Here is a 26886-nt window from a genome sequence, read left to right as displayed (position 1 = left end):
TGACTTGCCTAGTTACATAAAATGTAAAACAATATTCACCACAAAAACCAAGGCATGAATAGTGTCGTGTGGATGTTTAAAAAAAAATCTGTACAATTACTCTTTTTGGAATATAACAGGAAACCTGTTCAATCACCATTTACTGCAAAATCATTCTGGCTATGGATGCAAAGAACACCAACACATGTACATCAACACACCATTGGACTTGGACTTGACTCTGCTGGGAGTTTACCTCATTTAAAAATATATATATATTCTGCTTTGCCACTAAAATCATAAGAAACACTGACAACTAAAATATTGTTATTGTTATTCATTTGATTATCAATAATAACAGGGGAGGGGGGGTGTAGTTAGAAATTAATCCCAAAAAGGTTCTTTGAGGGGCTCCCGAGTGGCGCAGCGGTCTAAGGCACTGCGTCTAAGGCACTGTTCGATTCTAGGCTGTATCACAACTGGCCATGAATGGGAGTCCCATAGGGTGGCGCACAAGTGGCCCAGCGGCGTCTGGGTTAGGGTTTGGCTGGGATAGGCCGTCATTGTAAATAAGAATTGTTCTCAACTGACTTGCCTAATTAAATAAAAACATATATTTTTAAATCCATTAAAGGGGTTCTTCAAAGAACTTATAGGTGTTCCCCCACAGTTTCAATTTGAAGAACCCCTAAGGATAGTCCAGGAAACTTTTGTTTTTAGAGTACACCAAACAGGCCAAAATGCGTCGCCAGTGTGTAGAACTGCGGCCAGACAAATAGGCATACAAAAAAGTTTAAACAATCAGCGCTCTTACAAAGCTGTTTGTTTCCGACTTTACGAGGGGCATATGAACGCAACATCCCCTCTGATCGAACTTCGCGAACAACCCAGCATTTTTTATCCCCACTGGCACCCGTACCTCTAGAAAGGTAGCAAGATGGCTGCGGAGCCGAACAAGACAGAAATTCTGACCATTTTTAAAAGACTACGGTCTATTCCAACTAACAAGGTAACACGAATAAGTGCTTAGTGTCTATTCACTCGTTTATTGATCCGTTATTGGAGGTGGAACGTAGACCAGAAAAATGATCACGTCCATCCGTCTACGGTAGCAAGCTGGTCTCTGCCTGGGCCTTACGACGGCCAGCAAGAAGCTGACGTTAGCTGCTCTGCTAGCCCAGTGAGCTAACTTCGCTTATCTAAATCGTCCACGTATACTATGCTATGTATCGTCAACGCACCCTGCTTTTCTAACCTAGTTAACCAGTCTGGTGACTTGTTTATTTGAGCCAGAACGAGTAGGGACGGGGCCAATGTCTGAAAGAGATTGTCTAACGTTAGCACCAAAGCCAACGTAATTGGATTCCTAACAAACGTTAGCTAGCTAGCCATTAGGTTATTTTCCTTTCAATCCAGATGTCCAGCTAATAAGCTATTACCAAAATGCAAAGTTGCCTAGCTTAAACGTACCAGGCTAAATTCCCGGGGTCGACTAACGTTGCCTCATCCATAGTCGATAACTACCTTTTGCGACTGATGCTATCTTCTTCCCAGGGGAACTTTAAGAGCCCGGACGCTCCGTATGAACTTGAACACGCATCACTTGCGCTACGGTTTTGGGAAATAATCTTTCATATCAGCGAGAAATAATTTTCAAAAAGGTAAAGTACAATACACCTTTTTATATTCGTCTCCCCACACGGCCATATCTCCATGTTACAGCGTTGGTTGACGGAAGACTGAGGCGACCACCTGTGCTTCGTGTGTAATGGAGGAAGGCCACCAGAAACGTGTTGTAACCGAAAAATACTCTCGGCAGCAACTGTGAAGCCGGTTAAAACGGTGTATGTGTATATTTTGGAGATGTGTTATGACCTTAAGGGATTTATGTTTCTAGAACCGTATCGCAATTGAGAATCAATTCCTGTTTAGTTGGAGTATTTTGCTGTTCTGACTGCCAGAGCCAGTTTACCTCTGAAAATAACCTACACTGAACAAAAATATAAACGCAACATGCAAAGTGTTGGTCCCATGATTCATAAGTGGAAATAAAACAATCGCAGACATTTTCTATGTACACAAAGCCTTTCTCTTTGTTGGCACACATTTGTTTTCATCTCTATTGGGGAGCATTTCTCCTTTGCCAAGATAATCCACCAACCTGACAGGTGTGGCATATCAAGAAGCTGATTAAACAGCATGACTACTGCACAGGTGCATCTTGTGCTTAGGACAATAAAAGGCCACTTTAAAGGAGCAGTTTTGTCACACAACACAATGCCACATATGTCTCACGTTTTGAGGGAGTGTGCAATTGCCATACTGACTGCAGGAATGAACACCAGAACTTTTGCCAGAGAATTGAATGTTAATTTCTCCACCATAAGCCGCCTCCAATGTCGTTTTTTAGAATTTGTCAGTATGTCCAACCGGCCTCAATTGCAGACCACCTGTAACCATGCCAGCCCAGGACCTCCACATCTGGCTTCTTCGCCTGTGGAGGGAGGGGTTGGGTGCTAAGAGGTATTTCTGTCTGTAATAAAGCCCTTTTGGGTTGGAAAAACTCATTCTGATTGGTTGGGCCGGGCTGCCAAGTGGGTGGACCTATGCCCTCCCAGGCCCACCCATGGCAGCACCCCTGCCCAGTCGTGAAATACATTGATTAGGGCCTAATGAATTTATTTAAATTGACTGATTTCCTTAAATGAACTCTAACTCAGTAAAATCTTTGAAATTGTGTTTATATTTTTGTTCAGTATATAAGGTCATTCATTGGACCTTAAGAACTAACGGTAGGCTTGTCTACACTCCTTAAGAGTACATTCTTGGGCTAGGGGTTGACTGGATCAGAATTGGGCCTTACAGAAGATGTTGATATGGCAAATCTCCTTTAAGCCCAGGAAGCAGGCATTCAACTTGCCATTATTGACTATTACAACTCCCATATAGCGGCTACCAGAGGTTACAGACATTACCCTGGTTCTATGAGTGAAGCGCAATTTTGTTGTCGTTTCTCTCGTGACCCCATTTTTCAAATCAAGCAACCCCTAGTTTGGGAAACGCTGTATTATGTTGACCAGATGATCGAGTGGTCGCTCTGTCATTGGAAATACAGTCGTGAGGAGGTGCGATCAGGTGGGACCATTCTAGCCAATGAGAGAGGGCAGATTTGCGTGTGAACAACATGCACAATGGTCCTTGCTATCTGGGATCATTGGGATGTTCCAACTCTGACTTTACTCCATTGAAGTTGACATTAAAAAAGGTTAAGGTTAGGGTTTAGGCTAGGGACGTCTCAAGGGTACCGGATAGCACTAAACTAGGCACAACTCTGATATAGAGTTTTTTTTTTCTCGAAGTTGCCGGGTGACACGTCCTACTTATATCAGTACACTCGTAGCAACAAAACGTCAAAACGTCTTTCGTTGACCAAATTCAACACTCATTGACCTTCGACACTCAACGCCTCGCTTGATGGGCAAGTTTTTTGTTGAAAATTGCCACCTGATGGAGGAGACAGATTTTTTTTCTAGCAGTTTCCCCTCTCGCATCGCCTCTTCCTCTGATGGGTTGCATCTCAATAGTCTAAAATATGTTACTTTTCCTCTCGCGTCGCCTCTTCCTCTGATGGGTTGCATCTCAATAGTCTAAAATATGTTACTTTTCCTCTCGCGTCGCCTCTTCCTCTGATGGGTTGCATCTCAATAGTCTAAAATATGTTAATTTTCTGTGTAATCTTCCTTAATTAAAACAGCTGATTTAAATAGGATGGAGCACTATCAGTCGGTCTTCCTCAGCAGTAGAAAGAACAACTTATTGAGATGAACTCACAGCCATTTTTTATTTAAATAGCAGGAAAGCTATTGGACATCCAGTCCTTGAGGAGGCGATAATATGTAGGACCTGAGATCTTGTGTAATAACTCTTGAGTTTAGTCATTGACAATGAACAGGGCTTTATGGTTAATGTACAAGTGTGTCCCATGTCTGTAACTACACAGCTTGTTCTCTTCCCTGTTTAAGTCCACATCCAGACATGTCTGCTGTAGGTATGTAGCTAGCTAACTAGGCAGTGTATTGTGTGTTTGTTTCTGTGCAAGGCATGCTTTGACTGTGCTGCCAAGAACCCCAGCTGGGCCAGTATACCATATGGAGTGTTTCTGTGCATCAACTGCTCTGGCATTCATCGCTCTCTAGGAGTGCACCTCAGCTTTATCAGGTAGCCTGGCTGTCTGTCTCTCTCGCTCTCTCACACACACACGCACACACACACACACACACACACATCATGGCTCGACAATCACACGTTTTACTGTCATACACTGTCAAGGATAATTATTTGATACAATCCCCATGTTGTTTTGTTCTTCATCTCAGATCCACTGAGCTCGACTCCAACTGGAACTGGTTTCAGCTGAGATGTATGCAGGTCGGAGGCAACGCCAACGCGGTACGATAACATTCCATTATATATAGACGTTGAACAACACACAACTTTAAACGGGACCTTCTCTGAATCTGACTGATCTCCCTTCTTGTCTGTGTCCTCCTGGTGAAGACGGCCTTCTTCCGCCAGCATGGCTGCTCCACCAACGACACTACCGCCAAGTACAACAGCCGCGCGGCACAGATGTACCGAGAGAAGATCCGACAGCAAGCCAACACGGCGCTGTCCAAAAATGGGTCTGACGTGAGTGTGGGCTCAGCTTCAACGGTCACCCAAACGTACCATATGTAGCATGTATGCATGTAACAACTCGCCCTTAGCCCAGCATTATAAACCAGGCTCACAGTGATACATCCCTACTCCCAAGTTGTGGTTGTAACCACTATACCACTGAACATTGAGCTTTTGGAATTACACCATGTTTGTTTAAATTCCTGCTGATATTATTATGTCTTATGGTTATCTATATATGTCTATTTATTATTATTATGTCTTATGGTTATCTATATATGTCTATTTATTATTATTATGTCTTATGGTTATCTATATAGATCTATATATTATTATGTCTTATGGTTATCTATATAGATCTATATATTATTATTATGTCTTATGGTTATCTATATAGGTCTATCTATATATTATGTCTTATGGTTATCTAAATATATCTATATATTATTATTATGTCTTATGGTTATCTATATAGGTCTATCTATATATTATGTCTTATGGTTATCTAAATATATCTATATATTATTATTATGTCTTATGGTTATCTATATAGATCTATATATTATTATGTCTTATGGTTATCTAAATATATCTATATATTATTATTATGTCTTATGGTTATCTATATATATCTATATATTATTATGTCTTATGGTTATCTATATAGGTCTATCTATATATTATGTCTTATGGTTATCTATATAGATCTATATATTATTATGTCTTATGGTTATCTATATAGATCTATATATTATTATTATGTCTTATGGTTATCTATATAGATCTATATATTATTATTATGTCTTATGGTTATCTATATAGATCTATATATTATTATGTCTTATGGTTATCTACATAGATCTATATATTATTATGTCTTATGGTTATCTATATAGATCTATATATTATTATTATGTCTTATGGTTATCTATATAGATCTATATATTATTATGTCTTATGGTTATCTATATATTATTATTATGTCTTATGGTTATCTATATAGATCTATATATTATTATTATGTCTTATGGTTATCTAAATATATCTATATATTATTATGTCTTATGGTTATCTATATATTATTATGTCTTATGGTTATCTATATAGATCTATATATTATTATGTCTTATGGTTATCTATATAGATCTATATATTATTATTATGTCTTATGGTTATCTATATATTATTATTATGTCTTATGGTTATCTATATATATCTATATATTATTATTATGTCTTATGGTTATCTATATATATCTATATATTAATGTCTTATGGTTATCTATATAGATCTATATATTATTATTATGTCTTATGGTTATCTATATATATCTATATATTAATGTCTTATGGTTATCTATATAGATCTATATATTATTATGTCTTATGGTTATCTATATATATCTATATATTATTATGTCTTATGGTTATCTATATATATCTATATATTATTATGTCTTATGGTTATCTATATAGATCTATATATTAATGTCTTATGGTTATCTATATAGATCTATATATTATTATGTCTTATGGTTATCTATATATATCTATATATTATTATGTCTTATGGTTATCTATATATTATTATGTCTTATGGTTATCTATATAGATCTATATATTATGTCTTATGGTTATCTATATAGATCTATATATTATTATGTCTTATGGTTATCTATATATTATTATGTCTTATGGTTATCTATATAGATCTATATATTATTATGTCTTATGGTTATCTATATAGATCTATATATTATTATGTCTTATGGTTATCTATATATTATTATGTCTTATGGTTATCTATATATTATGTCTTATGGTTATCTATATAGATCTATATATTATTATTATGTCTTATGGTTATCTATATAGGTCTATCTATATATTATGTCTTATGGTTATCTATATAGATCTATATATTATGTCTTATGGTTATCTATATAGATCTATATATTATGTCTTATGGTTATCTATATAGGTCTATATATTCCTACGGTGATATTATTCCTCCACTGAGAAGGCAACGAACTCCCCCTCTCTCGTCCCTCTCACAGCCACCCATATCAGCTACACATTGGCCTGTTGAGTCACCAGCGAGTGGGCAAACTCCACGTGTGATGTCACCAGCAGCATTAATTCATGTCTTGTGGATAGACCACACGATACATAATTACCCACTAACACCATATCTGTTCTTATTGGTGCAGCTGCATGCAGATGCACTTCCAGGTCCTCACAAGGCTTTTGCAGATACCAAATCAGATTTGAATGTGCTGTGAGTGTGTAGAGGTGTTTCATATTTTAACTCGCTAGTTTCAGAATCATCAACTATGTTCTTCGGTTTGGGCCAAACTGTTTAAGCAGGTGTGATAGAGCTGAGCTGTATTTAAAATGGGAAATCAATACGATCCCTATGACCAGCATATTCCTTTCCCAAATCTAGTGGGTATAGACTCATGATGTCTATATCTATAGAGGCCAGGGGTTGATTTGGCTCTGGGCCATCTAAATCACATGTATTTATAAAGCCCTTCTTACATCATCAGATGTCATAAAGTGCTATACAGAAACCCAGCCTAAAACCCCAAACAGCAAGCAATGCAGATCTAGAAGCACGTTGGCTAGGAAAAACTCCATAGAAAGGCCAGAACCTAGGAAGAAACCTAGAGAGGAACCAGGCTATGAGGGGTGGCCAGTCCTCTTCTGGCTGTGCCGGGTGGAGACTATAAGAGTAAATGGCCATTAAGGCCAGATGGTTCTTCAAGATGTTAAAACGTTCATAGATGACCAGCAGGGTCAAATAATAATCACAGTGGTTGCTGGGGGTGTAGCAGGTCAGCACCTCAGGAGTAAATGTCAGTTGTCGGTGTGAATGGCATCCGCTAACCCTTCCTCTTTCTCTCTCAGCTGTGGATTGACCAATCCAGTGTGAGCAGCCAGCCTGCCGCCCCAGAGAAGAGACAGGCAGACTTCTTTACTGAGCATACTCAGGTAGGCCTGAGGGCTACTGTTCAAATCACACCAATCACACAAGTGTTTTGTGCTTCTGTGTTCATTCTGTGGGTGCAGTAGTGTTGGTTCTGTGTGTATGTGTTGTGTTATTTAATGTGACCGAATTGGTGTGTCTGCAGCCTTCAAACAGCTGGGATGTGACGGCTCCTTCCCTGACAGAACACAATGGAACCCTCACTCCTCAACTATTGGAGGACACACCCAAAGCCCCCCACACCGCCAGCACTCGTGAGTCTCTCACACACACACACACACACACAGTCCCCCCTCTCCTATCCTTTCGTCTGGAGCTTTCCCATATGTTTCTGAGGTTGAATTAGACAGTTGATCTGTGATTGTATTTGACATTCTCAGAGCTGGAGGAAGGACCAAGCATTGAGGGACTGAGCACTGAGCAATCTCCCAAAGTCACTATGGGTAAGTCATCAGCCAACATCCTGTTCCTCCTCTGCCTTCTTTCACATGACAACAGCTCCTCCCCTCACCTCTCAATGATCTTTGCTGACCTTAAAAACAAGGAATAGGTGATGGTTACAGCCATTTACAGACCTCAACATCCACAGTAACCCCCCCTGATATTCTGGCAAGGCTGCTCTTGTTGGCTCTTCCCAGAATTAGAGACCCCCCCCTTAGATGTTTGGACCAGGCACCAAATTGTCCCGACCCCTCCCATACATAGCCCACCCTGTAATACAGTCACTGGAGGTTTTCCATATGACCGTGGAGCCCTCAGTAACACCTGTGTCTGCTTTGTCCATAGAGGACTCCATGCGTTTGTCGTCAGATCAACCACAGCTACCCAAAGGTGATTCGAACGCCTTTTTAAAAGCTGCCGTTAGCCCATTGGCTGGCCAGATTTTCAGGAAGCATGGTTGGTTCTGTGCTTGACTGACACCTCACCTGATTGTGACACGCAAGCTTAAGCCCCTCCCTCCCAGCTCTAACTAAAATGTGCGACTGCCAAGGCTTTCTTCATTCTTCCAGTCTCCTAACATTAATACAACAGTCAGACAACCCCTATTCAACATGTAGCCTCGGCCACAGACCTAGCAGACTTACAGTGCCTTTCATTCAACATGTAGCCTCGGTCACAGACCTAGCAGACTTACAGTGCCTTTCATTCAACATGTAGCCTCGGTCACAGACCTAGCAGACTTACAGTGCCTTTCATTCAACATGTAGCCTCGGTCACAGACCTAGCAGACTTTCAGTGCCTTTCATTCAACATGTAGCCTCGGTCACAGACCTAGCAGACTTACAGTGCCTTTCATTCAACATGTAGCCTCGGCCACAGACCTAGCAGACTTACAGTGCCTTTCATTCAACATGTAGCCTCGGTCACAGACCTAGCAGACTTACAGTGCCTTTCATTCAACATGTAGCCTCGGTCACAGACCTAGCAGACTTACAGTGCCTTTCATTCAACATGTAGCCTCGGTCCCAGACCTAGCAGACTTACAGTGCCTTTCATTCAACATGTAGCCTCGGTCACAGACCTAGCAGACTTACAGTGCCTTTCATTCAACATGTAGCCTCGGTCCCAGACCTAGCAGACTTACAGTGCCTTTCATCCAACATGTAGCCTCGGTCACAGACCTAGCAGACTTACAGTGCCTTTCATTCAACGTGTAGCCTCGGCCACAGACCTAGCAGACTTACAGTGCCTTTCATTCAACACGTAGCCTCGGTCACAGACCTAGCAGACTTACAGTGCCTTTCATTCAACATGTAGCCTCGGTCACAGACCTAGCAGACTTACAGTGCCTTTCATTCAACATGTAGCCTCGGCCACAGACCTAGCAGACTTACAGTGCCTTTCATTCAACATGTAGCCTCGGTCACAGACCTAGCAGACTTACAGTGCCTTTCATTCAACATGTAGCCTCGGCCACAGACCTAGCAGACTTACAGTGCCTTTCATTCAACATGTAGCCTCGGTCACAGACCTAGAAGACTTACAGTGCCTTTCATTCAACATGTAGCCTCGGTCACAGACCTAGCAGACTTACAGTGCCTTTCATTCAACACGTAGCCTCGGTCACAGACCTAGCAGACTTACAGTGCCTTTCATTCAACATGTAGCCTCGGTCCCAGACCTAGCAGACTTACAGTGCCTTTCATTCAACATGTAGCCTCGGTCACAGACCTAGCAGACTTACAGTGTCTTTCATTCAACATGTAGCCTCGGTCACAGACCTAGCAGACTTAGTGTCTATCATTCAACATGTAGCCTCGGCCACAGACCTAGCAGACTTACAGTGCCTTTCATTCAACATGTAGCCTCGGTCACAGACCTAGCAGACTTACAGTGCCTTTCATTCAACATGTAGCCTCGGCCACAGACCTAGCAGACTTACAGTGCCTTTCATTCAACATGTAGCCTCGGTCACAGACCTAGAAGACTTACAGTGCCTTTCATTCAACATGTAGCCTCGGTCACAGACCTAGCAGACTTACAGTGCCTTTCATTCAACACGTAGCCTCGGTCACAGACCTAGCAGACTTACAGTGCCTTTCATTCAACATGTAGCCTCGGTCCCAGACCTAGCAGACTTACAGTGTCTTTCATTCAACATGTAGCCTCGGCCACAGACCTAGCAGACTTACAGTGCCTTTCATTCAACATGTAGCCTCGGTCACAGACCTAGCAGACTTAGTGTCTATCATTCAACATGTAGCCTCGGCCACAGACCTAGCAGACTTACAGTGCCTTTCATTCAACATGTAGCCTCGGTCACAGACCTAGCAGACTTACAGTGTCTTTCATTCAACATGTAGCCTCGGTCACAGACCTAGCAGACTTACAGTGTCTTTCATTCAACATGTAGCCTCGGCCACAGACCTAGCAGACTTACAGTGCCTTTCATTCAACACGTAGCCTCGGTCACAGACCTAGCAGACTTAGTGTCTATCATAGGTTTTCACTCCTGTTGGACTTCTTCATGTTTTATTGTGTTACAAATTGGGGTTAAAATGTATTTAAATGTAATTTTTTTCATCGCTGATCTACACAAAATAGTCTCATGTCAAAGTGAGGGATAAAATACTGTACAGACTTCCTCCTTTTGACTGTCATTTAGATCAGTATTGTGGAGTGACTACAATGTGGTTGAGCCATCCTTAGTTTTGTCCCATCATCGCCGTTAAACCCTGGTGCTGTTTTAAAGTCACAGTAGGACTCATGATGACATCACTGCCCGGTTTCCTTCCCGTCCGGCAGCTCAGTTAGGAAGGACGTCTGTATCTTTGTTGGGTCTGGGTGGTTTGATAAACCAGCCAAAGCTTAATCTTGAAATGCACTACTTCACTGAGGGGAAAGGGGGACACCTAGTCAGTTGTACAACTGAAATGTGTCTGACCTTACAGAGGTTGTATGTTTGGGGTACCAAGAAAGGGTCATTCAACTCATGTTGACCCCTTATTATTTCACACACATAAGGCCATGCAACTTATTGTGTGATTTGCTACACAAATGTTTCCTGCTCAACTCCATTTAGGCTTGCCTATATCTATACAATCAAGATATTTGAGTTATTCATTTTTCTTCATTTGTGAACATCTTATATCATTTTATTTTCAGTTTGACATGGAGTATTTGGTATGGATCACTGATTTGGTGCTTATCATTTCAGTTCTACTTCGTATCAAAATGTGAAAGTCCAATGGGGTGAATACTTATTATAGTAACGGTGTTTCCCGTAACTTTAGAATAACGTAAACTAATGAAACTATTTCTGTCAGGTGTATGACAATGGTGCTGTCCTTCAGCTGCAGTGATATAACACTGCTGACTGTAGCACGTGGCTTGTCGTGAAACGGCTCTGACTGGATAAAAGGACCGTTGGGATGCTATTTCTCGTCTGACTGCGTTGTCATGTTCTTCGTGTCGCGTCTGCTAAGGACACTGAATGTTTGCACCTTTTAACAAGAGGGGAAACGTACAGCGGTTTGTGCGTTCACATGTATGGGGGGCACACCTATGCATTTGTAGGGGTAAACATTGGTGTGTGTGTGTAGAACTTCCTTTTTCAAAGTTATGCAGAGCGATTACAACTCGGGAGTCCCTGGCCTGTCGCTGTCCACCAGTGTTCTAATGATGAGCTTTGTGTTACAGATGTGAAGCAATCCATCATTGGGAAAAAGAAGCCCAGCACTACTAAGAAAGGGGTAGGTTACACCCCCTTCAGCACTCAGACAGGGGGCTCTGCGTGAGGAGCAGGGTTTTGGCTGGTCACGTGATCTGATTAGGAAACACGTGGAGCCCTAGATCTGGCATGTAGTTAGTGCTCGGTGTTGTTCCTCGATAAGTCACGTTGACCAGAAAAACAAATGTCCCAAATCAGAATCACCAAACCTGGCTAATGAATCAAGAGTGCGTTGATCAAACCATGAATGTAATACTGCCACTTGTCCACTGGGGGGCAGTCATTTCCTCTATCTGTCCCCAGCTGTGTGTAACCACCTCCTCTGTGCTCCTCTCTCCCTCCAGCTGGGTGCTAAGAAGGGCCTGGGGGCCCAGAAGGTGAGCAGTAAGAGCTTCTCGGAGGTGGAGAAACAGGCCCAGGTAGTCGAGAAGCAGAGAGAGGAGCAAGCAGCTGATGCTAAGAAACAGGCAGAGGAGTCCATGTGAGTGAACCACACAGTTTGACAGTCAGAGAGCATGGAAACACCTCCGCACCAGATTCTGCTCTTCCTGCTGTTTTAGTGTTTACACTAAATTAATATTTGCTGTCTTCTCATGGCCAGACTGTTCAGAGGTTGTATGAATAATACAGCCTACTTCTGCATACAGAAAGTGAATGGAAGAGATCCTTTAGGACAGCCAGTAGTGACATCCGCTGGCTCAATAATCATATTATCACGCAACCGACAATTATGGACCATAACCGTGGAACAAAAATGATAATTATTGTCTTAATACATTTTACACACGGAGGGTAATGTTGGTCATCATTTTACGAGGAGAACGACATGGTCGGGAGGAGAATTTCCTAAAATGCCCAAAGTTGTTGCAAATGAATGTAGAACAATTGGCAAATGTGTCTCTTTTTGCAGTGTGGCCTCCATGCGCCTGGCCTACAAGGAGCTGGAGATTGACAGGAAGATGGACAACAAGAAGATGCAGAACATGGAGGGTAAGAAGAGAGAGCAGGCTGAGAGACTGGGCATGGGCTTCGGCAACCGCAGGTAATCAAGTTATCAGTGTTCACACCATGTTTACAAAGAACAGTAATGTTTCTCTCATGGAATAAGCGTTCCTTGAGCACTACAAATAGCAAATGAGTGCTGCCTGTTTGCATGTGCTACTGTAGGCTATAGCATTCCTGCTTAAACAATACTTTGGGATGTTGGCATTGAGGACCTTTTATCTACTTCCCCAGAGTCAGATGGACTCCTTTATCTACTTCCCCAGAGTCAGATCAACACCTGTATCTACTTCCCCAGAGTCAGATCAACACCTTTATCTACTTCCCCAGAGTCAGATCAACACCTTTATCTACTTCCCCAGAGTCAGATCAACACCTGTATCTACTTCCCCAGAGTCAGATCAACTCCTTTATCTACTTCCCCAGAGTCAGATCAACACCTGTATCTACTTCCCCAGAGTCAGATCAACTCCTTTATCTACTTCCCCAGAGTCAGATCAACACCTTTATCTACTTCCCCAGAGTCAGATGGACTCCTTTATCTACTTCCCCAGAGTCAGATCAACACCTTTATCTACTTCCCCAGAGTCAGATGGACTCGTGGACACCATTTTTATAGTCCGTGTCAAGTTTGAAGGAAGTTAGAGAGAGTTTTGTGAGCCAATGCTAACTAGCGTTAGCGCAATGACTGGAAGTGTATGGGTGTATCTGCACACAGAGACATAAAAATGGTATCCAGGAGTTGATCTGACTCTGGGGAAGTAGATACGGGTGTTGATCTGACTCTGGGGAAGTAGATACAGGTGTTGATCTGACTCTGGGGAAGTAGATACAGGAGTTGATCTGACTCTGGGGAAGTAGATACAGGTGTTGATCTGACTCTGGGGAAGTAGATACAGGAGTTGATCTGACTCTGGGGAAGTAGATACAGGTGTTGATCTGACTCTGGGGAAGTAGATAAAGGAGTTGATCTGACTCTGGGGAAGTAGATAAAGGAGTTGATCTGACTCTGGGGAAGTAGATAAAGGAGTTGATCTGACTCTGGGGAAGTAGATAAAGGAGTTGATCTGATGACTCTGGGGAAGTAGATAAAGGAGTTGATCTGATGACTCTGGGGAAGTAGATAAAGGAGTTGATCTGATGACTCTGGGGAAGTAGATAAAGGAGTTGATCTGATGACTCTGGGGAAGTAGATAAAGGAGTTGATCTGACTCTGGGGAAGTAGATAAAGGTCCTAATTGCCAAACATCCCGAAGTATCCCTTTAATTATTGACTCTTTTGGTTGGTGTCCCACTCTTTGATAGGATGCCATGTTACAGAGTGTGGCTTTAACTTCAGTGGTGTTTATGTGTTTACGGTGTCTGTGTGTGTGTGTGTAGAGTGTGTTGCAGTACATTATTGTGTGCGGACATGACTTAAGTGTGTGTGTGTATTCTGCGTATTCCAGCACCATATCTCACTCGGTGATGTCAGAGATGCAGGTGATTGAGCAGGAGACGCCCTTGGGGGCCAAGTCCTCGCCTCGCTCCAAACTGGACATGTTGGATGAACCGGGCTTCTCCTCCGGACCCCCTAAGTACGTCACATCCCCCAAACAGATCGGAATGTCTTTTCCTATGGAGTAGTATTGGAAAAATGGGTTTCTGTCCAATTCCAAATGGACTTCCAACCCCAAGCTAGCTACCTCCCAGGCACTGGGGTTGTTGTATACAGCTGAAAGGATTGGATTGGTATTAACAATATGGTAATGGATCCAACTTGCCTTCAGATAGGCTTGATATACCTGTCTTCATCTTGCTAAGACACCTATCCAATCCTTTCATAATTATCTAAGAGTCTTGGGTCTATGGGTTAGGGGTAGAGCCTTGGGTCTATGGGTTAGGGGTAGAGCCTTGGGTCTATGGGTTAGGGGTAGAGCCTTGGGTCTGTGGGTTAGGGGTGGAGCCTTGGGTCTGTGGGTTAGGGGTAGAGCCTTGGGTCTGTGGGTTAGGGGTAGAGCCTTGGGTCTGTGGGTTAGGGGTAGAGCCTTGGGTTAGGGGTAGAGCCTTGGGTCTATGGGTTAGGGGTGGAGCCTTGGGTCTATGGGTTAGGGGTAGAGCCTTGGGTCTGTATAATATATCCCTTCATCTACCTCTGTTTCCTCAGATCTAATCCATTATGAATGTGTCCTTGTGTATCCCTACCTGACCAACAACATTGGATCTATCCCTGCCTCTGTGTGTGTGCTTTGTTGGGACAGGTACAAGGACAACCCGTTTACGGCGGGCGACGGCTTCGGCTCGCGGTGGGACTCTGATGGGGGAGTGGCCTCCTTCACCTCCTCCTGGGCCCTGGAGAATGAGGAGCCTAAAGAGGAGGTGACAATCTCCAGCATCCAGCCTATCGGAGAACGGCCCAGTCGGCGGAAGGCGGAGGCGGCGGCGCCCGTGTCCGAATCGAGCGAGGCCCGGCAGAAGTTTGCCAACGCCAAGGCCATCTCTTCCGACATGTTCTTTGGCCGCGAGAGCTATGCCGAGGTAAAGTTACACCACTGTATTACCAACAAATACCAAGCCACCTGTCAACTGAACGGAAACTTAGAAAGCAAAGCGTGCCGCATTTAAATTAGCTGGCTATTAAAGCCAGACAGCTAACGTTAGCAAGCTGACATTACAACATCAGATGAGCTAACATGAGTAACCTAACCAATTCGCTATAGTACTTCTTCAAGCTAGGGTCCTTTTTTCCTCAATTCCCGCCTGACTGACGTGCCCAAAGTAAACTGCCTGTTACTCAGGCCCTGAAGCCAGGATATGCATATAATTGGTACCATTGGAAAGAAAACACTTTGAAGTTTGTAGAAATGTTAGAATAATGTATGAGACTATAACACAATAGACATGGTAGGAGAAAATCCAAAGAAAAACCAACCAGATTTTTTTTGAGAGCCCGTGCTGTTACAATGGAAAGTATAGGGGCATACTAAATTTCAGCTCCCATATTGCAATTCCTGTGGCTTCCACTGGGTGTCAGTAGTCTTTGTTCAATGTTTCAGGCTTGTTTCTTCCAAAACGAGTAAGAATAACGAGTTTTACTACAGGGACACAGACTTGGAAATTCGTGTATGCGCGCGCGATGAAAAGGACACGCACTTGCAAATATCGTTTTCCTATTGAACATACTACTTTCTGTATGAAATATTATAGTTTAATTACATTTTAGGGAATCTGAGGATTAAATAGAAACGTATTTTGACTTGTTGAAACAAAGTTTAGGGGTGGATTACTCAAATCGATGGCGCCAACTAAACTGACTTTTTGGGATATTTTTTAACATTTATTCCACCTTTATTTAACCAGGTAGGCTAGTTGAGAACACCTTTATTTAACCAGGTAGGCTAGTTGAGAACACCTTTATTTAACCAGGTAGGCTAGTTGAGAACACCTTTATTTAACCAGGTAGGCTAGTTGAGAACACCTTTATTTAACCAGGTAGGCTAGTTGAGAACAAGTTCTCATTTGCAACTGCGACCTGGCCAAGATCAAGCAAAGCAATTCGACACATACAACAACACAGAGTTACACATGGAATAAACAAAACATACAGTCAATAATACAGTAGAACAAAAGAAAACAAAAAGTCTATATACAGTGAGTGCAAATGAGGTAAGTTAAGGAAATAAATAGGCCATGGTGGTGAAGTAATTACAATATAGCAATTAAACACTGGAATGGTAGATCGGCAGAAGATGAATGTGCAGGTAGAGATACTGGGGTGCAAAGGAGCAAAATAAATAAATAAATACAGTATGGGGATGAGGTAGGTAGATAGATGGGCTGTTTACAGATAGGCTATGTACAGGTGCAGTGATCTGTAAAATGCTCTGACAGCTGGTGCTTAAAGCTAGTGAGGGAGATGTGAGTCTCCAGCTTCAGTGATTTTTGCAGTTCGTTCCAGTCATTGGCCGCAGAGAACTGGAAGGAAAGACGACCAAAGGAGGAATTGGCTTTGGGGGTGACCAGTGAGATATACCTGCTGGAGCGCGTGCTACGAGTGGGTGCTGCTATGGTGACCAGTGAGCTGAGATAAGGCGGGGCTTTACCTAGCAGAGGCTTGTAGATAACCTGTAGCCAGTGGGTTTTGCGACGAGTATGAAGTGAGGGCAAACCAACGAGAGCGTACAGGTCGCAATGGTGGGTAGTGTATGGGGCTTTGGTGACAAAATGGATGGCACTGTGATAGACTGCATCCAGTTTGTTGAGTAGAGTGTTGGAGGCTATTTTATAGATGACATCACCGAAGTCAAGGATCGGTAGGATGGTCAGTTTTACGAGGGTATGTTTGGCAGCATGAGTGAAGAATGCTTTGTTGCGATATAGGAAGCCGATTCTAGATTTAATTTTGGATTGGAGATGCTTAATGTGAGTCTGGAAGGAGAGTTTACAGTCTAACCAGACACCCAGGTATTTGTAGTTGTCCACATATTCTAAGTCAGAACCATCCAGAGTAGTGATGCTGGACGGGCGGGCAGGTGCTGGTAGCGATCGGTTGAAGAGCATGCATTTAGTTTTACTTGCATTTAAGATCAGATGGAGGCCGCGGAAGGAGAGTTGCATGGCATTGAAGCTCGTCTGGAGGTTAGTTAACACAGTGTCCAAGGAGGGGCCAGAAGTATACAGAATGGTGTCGTCTGCATAGAGGTGGATCAGAGAATCACCAGCAGCAAGAGCAATATCATTGATGTATACAGAAAAGAGAAAACTACACCGCATGTTATAGCTGGGACCCTTTGGATGACAAATCAGAGGAAAATGTTCAAAAAGTAAGTGAATATTTAATCGCTATTTGTGAATTTATGAAATCTGTGCCGGTGTAAAAATATTTTGATGTGGGGTGCCGTCCTCAAACAATCGCATGGCATGCGTTCGCTGTAAAGCCTACTGTAAATCGAACAGTGCAGTTAGATTAACAAGAATTTAAGCTTTCAACCGATATAAGACATTTGTATGTACCAAAATGTTTAATGTCCATCATTTTTATGATTATTTATTTGAATTGCGCGCCCTCCAGTTTCACCGGAAGTTGTGCCGTTCCTCAAGTTATAACACTTTAGTTGCTTACTGGACTCTGGCAATCTGCGTGAAATGTTGTTTAGTTAACTAGCTAACGAACTAACTGCTAATGTTTTCCCTCTACAATATGTGGTTCATTTTCAGAATGAGAGAGTTAGGTGAAAATGAGGCGTTGCTTGTATTCGGGGATCAAGTGTAGCTGGAGCTGGGCCTGGCTTAAGCTGGATGCCACTATAGAGGTGAAAGGAACACCACACACTTCCCCCCTTCTCACTTTTTCAATACAGTTGATATAAAGGGGTAGGCCAGGTGTTCTCTCTGCCTGAAAGAGATCAATTATGCCAACAAAGGGTCTCATGCTCTGCTGGAACATTGTAGAACAGATATCCACAGGCAGATAGTGTACAATGCAATAATGTGTAGTCCACAGATATGGCTTAGTTGTGTTGAACTTGACAGTAACACTTGTGTGTGAATGACGGGGAATTATGACATTTTTTTACTCAGTGAATGTTAGTTTTGCACACATGTAGCCTTGTGCACTTGATCAAATGCCTGTTTGTTTCGTTCTATTTCTACTTTTAATATGAAATGGTGTTGTTGTCTTTGGCATTATTAAAACTGAAGACCTTATTTATCAAATAACTAATTATTATTACGTGATTAAACTGATTAGTCATGTAACTGTAATTAACTAGGAAGTCGGGTCACCATGGAAAATATTCAGATTACAAAGTTATAATTTTCCTAATATAACTTTTCAGATATTTTCATATCTGATCAATAGTCTTCTGATTAATGAATTCTTCTTTACCTCACGTTAGTCTCATTCCAAACGTCGTAAATTGTTGGTTATCTGCACGAACCCAGTCTTCACTATGAGTCATCTATACATCAATTGTCTTAAAATCATTTATTTACTAACTAAGTAATTCACAGAAATGCATAAACAAACAGTAGATAGTTACAAGGAAATGATAACGGAGTTTCCCTAGGGGGGTAAACCAGCATTGCAGCTTGGTGGACTAAATGGAAGTGGGGGGTTGACTGAGATAAGACAACAAAGTTGATAATTATAACAATTGAAATGCTAATCCTTTGCACATGAATGCTCACTCGTTCGGGAACAATTGCAATCAATATATATATTTACGCTCAGTGTGTCGTCGGGATCTCTGTTGAAAAGTTTGTTTCTGTTGGAGTCTGTCCGCTCTCTCTATCGTGGTTAGAATAGATAGTTCAGAGTGACATTCATTCATGTCTTTGTAGAAAAGGTGTTTCAGCGGTTGTCGGTATTCGCATTCAATGATACCGAATTCCTAGCTGCAGACTAGTAATTAATATCAAAGACTTGTTCTTATTCTGTCGGTATCGATAGTCTAAGAGTTTAACGTGGTATGGTTAAAAGATTCAGCAGTCTGGTCTCAAACCTTGGCCCTCTCGTTATCGAGGTAAGCTGGTCTGCAACCTTTGTCCTCTCGTAATTGAGAGAAACATGGTCTGTTGTTAAATTCTCACGGTGGGGGTTTTATTCGGGAGAGCAGAAAAAGGCTGTCTCATGACGCCAAGTAGTAATTTGCATACCGCCCAAACAGATCCACAGATGATGCAATCTCCATTGCACTCCACACTGCCCTTTCCCACCTGGACAAAAGGAACACCTATGTGAGAATGCTATTCATTGACTACAGCTCAGCGTTCAACACCATAGTACCCTCAAAGCTCATTACTAAGCTAAGGAACCTGGGACTAAACACCTCCCTTTGCAACTGGATCCTGGACTTCCTGACGGGCTGCCCCCAGGTGGTGAGGGTAGGTAGCAACACATCTGCCACGCTGATCCTCAAAACTGGAGCTCCCCAGCGGTGCGTGCTCAGTCCCCTCCTGTACTCCCTGTTCATCCACGACTGCATGGCCAGGCACGACTCCAACACCATCATTAAGTTTGCTGACAACACAACAGTGGTAGGCCTGATCACCGACAACGATGAGAAAGCCTTTAGGGAGGAGGTCAGAGACCTGGTCGGATGGTGCCAGAATAACAACCTATCCCTCAACGTAACCAAGACCAAGGAAATGATTGTGGACTACAGGAAAAGGAGCACCTAGCACTTCCCCATTCTCATCGACGGGGATGTAGTGGAGCAGGTTGAGAGCTTCAAATTCCTTGGTGTCCACATCAACAACAAACTAGAATGGTCCAAACACACCATGACAGTCGTGAAGAGGGCACGACAAAGCCTATTCCCCCTCAGGAAACTAAAAAGATTTGGTATGGGTCCTGAGATCCTCAAAAGGTTCCACAGCTGCAACTTCTGACCGGTTGCATCACTGCCTGGTACAGCATTTGCTTGGCCGCCGACCGCAAGGCACTTCAGAGGGTAGTGCTTACGGCCCAGTACATCACTGGGGCAAAGCTGCCTGCCGTCCAGGACCTCTACACCAGGCAGTGTCAGAAGAAGGCCCTGAAAATTGTCAAAGACCCCAGCCACCCCAGTCATAGACTGTTCTCTCTACTACCCCATGGCAAGCGGTACCCGGAGTGCCAAGTCTAGGACAAAAAGGCTTCTCAACAGTTTTTACCCCAAGCCATAAGACTCCTGAACAGGTGTTGACTAGTCTAATGAGATGGTGTTGTCTAGTCTAATGAGATGGTGTTGTTGGTGTTGACTAATGAGATGGTGTTGACTAGTCTAATGAGATGGTGTTGTTGGTGTTGACTAGTCTAGTTAATGTAGGGCTGTCCCCGTAAAATAAATTAAAATATTGGTCGACCGAGAGTATTCTGTTCTTTCTACCAAAATATACTTTTTTGTAAATGTAGGGGAGTGGATCAGGAAACCAGTCAGTATCTGGTGTGACCACCATTTGCCTCATGCAGCATGACACCTCACCTTCACATAGAGTTTATCAGGCTGTTGATTGTGGCCTGTGGAATATTGTCCCACTTCTCTTCAACGGTTGTCATTGTTGCTGGATATTGGCGGGAACTGAAACACGCTGCCGTACACGTCGATCTATAGCATCCCAAACATGCTCAATGGGCAACATGGAATAAGTGGGACATTTTCAGCTTCCAGGAATTATGTACAGATCCTTGCGACATGAGGCCGAGGTGATGGCGGTGGATGAATGGCACAACACCAATATGCTGGGTCTCATCACGGTGTCTCTGTGCAGTCAAATTGCCATCGATAAAATGCAATTGTGTTCGTTGTCCGTAGCTTATGCCTGCCCATACCATCCCCCCACTACGTGTGTGGGGCATTTTGTCAACGTTGAGAACATCAGTAAACCGCTCGCCCACAAGACGCCAAACACGTGGTCTGCGGTTGTGAGGCAGGATGGACGTACTGACAAATTATCTAAAACGATGCTGGAGGCGGCTTATGGTAGAGAAATGAACATTCAATTCTCTGGCAACCGCTCTGGTGGACTTTCCTGCCGCTAGTATGCCAATTGCACGCTCCCTCATCTTGAGACATCTGTGGCATTGTGTTGAGTGACAAAACTGCACATTTTTAGAGTGGCCTTTTTATTGTCCCTAGCACAAGGTGCACCTGTGTAATGAATCATGCTGTTTAATCAGCTTCTTGATATGCCACACCTGTCAGGTGGATGGATTATCTTGGCGAAGGAGAAATGCTCACTAACAGGGATGTAAACACGTGTGAGAAGTAAGGTTACGTATGAAACATTTCTGGGGCCTTTTTTTGTCCAGTGTAATACCAGAGGCTCATCTAATGAAACACATTCTAAATCCTTTGTTAAAACATAGCAAATTATTAATATTTGTTTTATTGCCTAATTTGTGAAATTGCTGTATCCGGCATTTTGTGACTAGACAATTTAGGCAAGGGCTGTTTCCTCGTCTCCTCACTCCACCGCTGTCTCCGTCGCATTGTTCTCAACACCAATACGCTGGTTAACTCTGCTATTATCCACATAGCAACATGGTCCAGGAAAAGGCACCAATTCAACAGCGCACTGATGTTTCAGAACCGCGGACAGCGACCGCTATCCAAGCGTATTTGTTATAAAATAATATTTTTATTTAGTGTTGCACCATTGTTCTTATGTAATGGAATCGTATAGAATTTCAGTAGCACATGTCTTAGTGATGGACTGTTCCACGGCCACCACAAGGGATCAGTCCAATCAGACAGGCACCAATCAGGTGTACAATTAAAAAATATATATAATATTGCGACTGACTGCTCAACTAAAGAAATATTGGTCGACCAGCAGCATATTGACCAAACAATCGACCAGTCTAAATGGGATCAACCCTAAACTAGTGAGATTGTGTTGTTGGTGTTGCCTAGTCAAGCGAATGCAATGGTGTTGTCTAATGAAATGGTGTTCTGTCATTCCCCAGTATGAGGCCAAGACACGTCTGGAGGGCCTGTCTGGCAACACGTCCATCAGCTCTGCTGACCTGTTTGGGGACGGGAGTGACCGTGACACAGGTAAGGGTTAATGTTGTGTGTGTGTTTGTGATCTCTCTCTGTCTCTGTAGGGGCAGAAAGTAATGTGAGTGTGTTTGAGTATTTGTTAATGTTTATGTTTGTGATAAAATAATTTAGATTAACCATTTGGGATTATAGTTTATGTAGCATGGATAAGGAATAATTAAATGATTAAACATAAGTCCAACTAGGTTGGACTGGGAGGGAGAGAAGTGTGGGTGTATGTATATGTGTGTACCTAAGAAAATACAGAGAACAATTACACTGTGTTTGAACAGAACTGGCTAGAACTCTGAGAAACGTATGAGGACAGGGAGTACTTCTCAAGGTCTCCCTAATCTGGGGGGAATGGAACTGTCGGCTGGGTAGTGATACACAGTGGTGAGAACTACGGAGAAGGATAAAACTCACCTACTGTTTGTGTGTATGTATGTGCGTAGGATATCTACTGTTTGTGTGAATGTATGTTCGTAAGTAAGGAGCAAGTATAAAATCGATGTTTTTGTATAATGGACTGGAGAACGTTCCCGTGAATAAACATTTTGACTATTGTAAGTTGGGACTCTTGTCTGTTTCATTCAACCAGAATCTTACAAACTCTGGGTTGCAGACTGAGTAGATTAATTGAAGTTTATGAACATTGATAACAAAATTCTCATAACAGTTTGATCTCTGTCTCTGTAGGGGCAGCAGGTTATGAGAGTGTGCTGCCGACGGGGCCAGACATTGCTCAGTTCAAACAGGGGGTGAAGACTGTGGCGGGCAAGATGGCCGTGCTGGCCAACGGCGTCATGAACACCATACAGGTGACAGGTCCAGAGACACCTCAACACAATACAATTACACATACAGAGAAACTCTACAGGACCAGAGACACCTCAACACAATACAATTACACATACAGAGAAACTCTACGGGACCAGAGACACCTCAACACAATACAATTACACATACAGAGAAACTCTACTGTCCTGTCTAGTAGGACTCACAACTGAAAAGGGAAATTGATCATTTGTATTGAACAAGTCCAGGTGGTCTCTTCCTGTTTGTCAGTTTTCTTCAGTTTGGTTCTCTAGTATTGGTAGGAAAACATCACTAGATGGATCTTAATGTGCTGACCCAGCTTCTTGTGTTTGTGTTAGGATCGCTATGGCGCCTACTGAAGAGACCAGGACGACCAACACCCAGCTGCAGGGGGAGAGGGAGCCATGACGTCATACTGACAGAGAGTGGAGGGGAGGGGGGGGGCAGAGCACATCACTACTGACTGGTATCTGTAGTGAGAGAAGGGAAGAGAGATTGCATGAATGGAGGGAGACCCTACACCGTGTCTGTCCATCCACCTTTTAGAGTGAGACAAAGTTTTATTTTCAGCGAAGAAAGCTCTGGAAGGTGTAAAGTATTTTTTTTTTCTGTTCTAACTAGTCTTGTTTTCTATACTGTTTTGGTCTCTGATTTCAAACAAATATTAATGATATAAAGTATTCTCTAAGAATGATATGATAACCAATCCCCTCTGTTGAACTATGCTTTTTGACATTGTTTTTACTGTGTGTTTTCAACCGTCTCTCGCTGTTTTAACAGACAGAGCCGTTTAACCATTCAGCATTAGCATCATCAAAGGGAAGCTGTTGTCCAGTACGGTTGATTATCTCTCTTCATTTTAGTTACCGTGACAACGGATGACATTCTCTGGTCTGAATGGAGTCGAGTTAATCACACAAAGTTCCATTGTAAGAATGTTTTAACTGAACTCCACGCAGCATGAATCAAAACACAACACCTCCACTCGCAGACTGAGTGACGCAATCTACCAAGGTCAGGAGATGGACGGGGAACGGAGGGGGGGTGTTATATTTTAGAAACGTAATGACCTAGCCCATCTTGCAGTGCAATATGAGTTCTTCACCAGGGTCTGAAAGGTTTTCAGTCGGGTCAGAAGAAAGGTTGGCTTTCAGCCTTTGTCAATGGAAAGAGATCAGTGTGTGTGTTTCTTAGGAATGATCGGGTGCTTTGACTGAATGGTCGATGCTGGTAAGAATGTGGATGGTGGTCTCCTTCAGTCCATACTTGACCAGTCACTGGGTTTACAGAATCACACCACACAAACTTTGGGAAGCCATAGTAACCTCTAATGTTGAGAAACACACTTGTATAGAATACATGAAGACCTGGATCTGAGTTCACACGGTCTTTTGTTTCTACCCTAAGATAAGTTACTTAGACATGGGAGGGAATGCAACTCAGCTGTGTTTCTGCATAATGCTCTTTTCTATTGAGTTTCTGTTCTAAATGGGAGTTTGATCCCTCATTCTGTTCTAAATGGGAGTTTGATCCCTCATTCTGTTCTAAATGGGAGTTTGATCCCTCATTCTGTACCGTCTTGTTGAATGGCAGGAGCAATGACTAATGGAAGACGTGCTCATCAGATTGTTGTGAAACCTGTGACTGGACAGAGCCTGGCTGTCACTCGGTCCCTCGTCATTTTATGTTTATTTCTGGTGACCTGCCTATGAAAATGAGAGACCGGGTAAGAGGAGCCTACCACCGTTGGTCAAACGAGGTGTAACGTCAAGAACAGGGCCACCTCAGTACTATTTGAGATGGTCCGGTCGCGAATGTCTTATGTGGCAAAGAAAATATATGAATGGATGTCACAGGTAGAAATGCTACATAATACACATAGAGGTGACGTGATTACCTCTTGTTCCCGACTGGTGTGTGTTCTACACAATACATTTCTATCTGATATCTCATCGCGAACAGACAGGGTGTGTGGTATCACAGAGCCTGGAAGGTGGAATTGCATTATAACAACGGTTGGTGTGCCAGGTTGTCTCTCTTGCAGTTGCGCTGTGTATCTCAGAAGATTGATATATATATAGATTGACAATTGTTCTGCAACTACAAAAAAAAGATGACCTTGAATGTCACCATTGGCAGTAGTAGCGGGGGTTGATCTAGCACCTTCCATAGCTCTAGATATGCACTCGGTTCAAAGTAATTTAACACAATTGTCTGTTTTGTATGGAGGTCCCTTTCCATTTCATGGTTTCTGTCTATTTTATTGGTGCTTGCTGAGATGATCGTTACAGAGTTGAGGCTCTCATTCCCGGGCTGCATCGCAGCAGTAATGGACTGGAGAAGGTTACACCCTCGTGGACAGTCCCCTTAGGTTGATATACACCACAGGAGGTTGGTGGCACCTTAATCGGGGAGGACAGGCTTGTGGTAATGACTGGAGCGGCATGAAGCGCATGGTTTCCAGGTGGTTGATGCCATTCCATTCGCTCCGACCATTATGAGCCGTCCTCCTCTCAGCAGCCTCCACTGATGGCCATCTGTTGACGGGGGAAGGATTCTCAAAAGGCAGCTCCTGCTTCTCTAACAGCCGTGTGTTAGTTGGGGTCAGTGTTTTTACGGAAAGCCCCAAACTTGATCCTGGGGCCCCGTTTTGGTTTTTGCCCTAACGCTACACAGCTGATTTTAAAAAATATTCAAAGCTTGACGAGTGTTTTTTTTTTTTAATCAGCTGTGTAGTGCAAGGGCAGGACTGAGTTTGGGTTTGAGTGTGTTCACCCATGACTGTCACCATGGGGATGGGTTTGAGTGTGTTCACCCATGGCTGTCACCATGGGGATGGGTTTGAGTGTGTTCACCCATGGCTGTCAACATGGGGATGGGTTTGAGTGTTTTCACCCATGACTGTCACCATGGGGATGGTTTTGAGTGTGTTCACCCATGGCTGTCACCATGGGGATGGGTTTGAGTGTGTTCACCCATGGCTGTCAACATGGGGATGGGTTTGAGTGTGTTCACCCATGGCTGTCACCATGGGGATGGGTTTGAGTGTGTTCACCCATGGCTGTCACCATGGGGATGGGTTTGAGTGTGTTCACCCATGGCTGTCAACATGGGGATTGGTTTGAGTGTGTTCACCCATGGCTGTCACCATGGGGATGGGTTTGAGTGTGTTCACTCATGGCTGTCACCATGGGGATTGGTTTGAGTGTGTTCACTCATGGCTGTCACCATGGGGATGGGTTTGAGTGTGTTCACCCATGGCTGTCACCATGGGGATGGGTTTGAGTGTGTTCACCCATGGCTGTCAACATGGGGATGGGTTTGAGTGTGTTCACCCATGGCTGTCACCATGGGGATGGGTTTGAGTGTGTTCACACATGGCTGTCACCATGGGGATGGGTTTGAGTGTGTTCACACATGGCTGTCACCATGGGGATGGGTTTGAGTGTGTTCACACATGGCTGTCACCATGGGGATGGGTTTGAGTGTGTGCCCTCATGTGGCCTGGTCTGTCTCCCTGGATGTCCCACTAGTGATGAAGAATGGCTATCCCAATGACCCATCAAAACAAGATATTTATTGTAGGCTACAAAAAGAGTTAGATTTGTGTCAATAAAGATTGAAATCCATCACTGTGGTTGCTGACTTAAGTTCATGGGCTGTGTTTACAAATGCTGCCCAATTCTTATCTTTTTTTTTCAAATCACATCAGATCTTTTGCAGAGCTGATCTCATTGGTCAAAA

General features: G+C 43.1%; 1 protein-coding gene across 2 annotated transcripts; it reads left to right on the top strand.

Annotated features, from left to right (window-relative positions):
• The first annotated feature begins 675 nt into the window (after nt 1-675).
• On the top strand, nt 676-26771 carry arfgap2 (ARF GTPase activating protein 2). Of its 2 annotated transcripts, XM_036964505.2 has the most exons (16): nt 834-988; nt 4079-4197; nt 4356-4428; nt 4537-4668; nt 7566-7649; nt 7790-7898; nt 8025-8087; nt 8431-8475; nt 11785-11837; nt 12160-12296; nt 12726-12857; nt 14266-14394; nt 15058-15334; nt 22248-22338; nt 23023-23144; nt 23481-26771. In XM_036964505.2, exons 1-16 carry the CDS (start codon nt 917-919, stop codon nt 23499-23501), a joined length of 1659 nt encoding a protein of 552 aa, XP_036820400.2. In that variant the 5' UTR covers nt 834-916; the 3' UTR covers nt 23502-26771. The 2 variants fall into 2 exon arrangements, with proteins under 2 accessions (XP_036820401.2, XP_036820400.2); XM_036964506.2 differs by lacking the exon at nt 8431-8475 and having other exon boundaries at nt 676-988.
• The last annotated feature ends 115 nt before the right edge of the window (nt 26772-26886 follow it).

This window comes from Oncorhynchus mykiss, chromosome 26 (assembly GCF_057628025.1).
Source record: "Oncorhynchus mykiss isolate SJ-2025 chromosome 26, ASM5762802v1, whole genome shotgun sequence".
In the NCBI taxonomy this organism is placed as follows: domain Eukaryota; kingdom Metazoa; phylum Chordata; class Actinopteri; order Salmoniformes; family Salmonidae; genus Oncorhynchus; species Oncorhynchus mykiss.
This window is presented reverse-complemented; position numbering and strand designations above follow the sequence as displayed.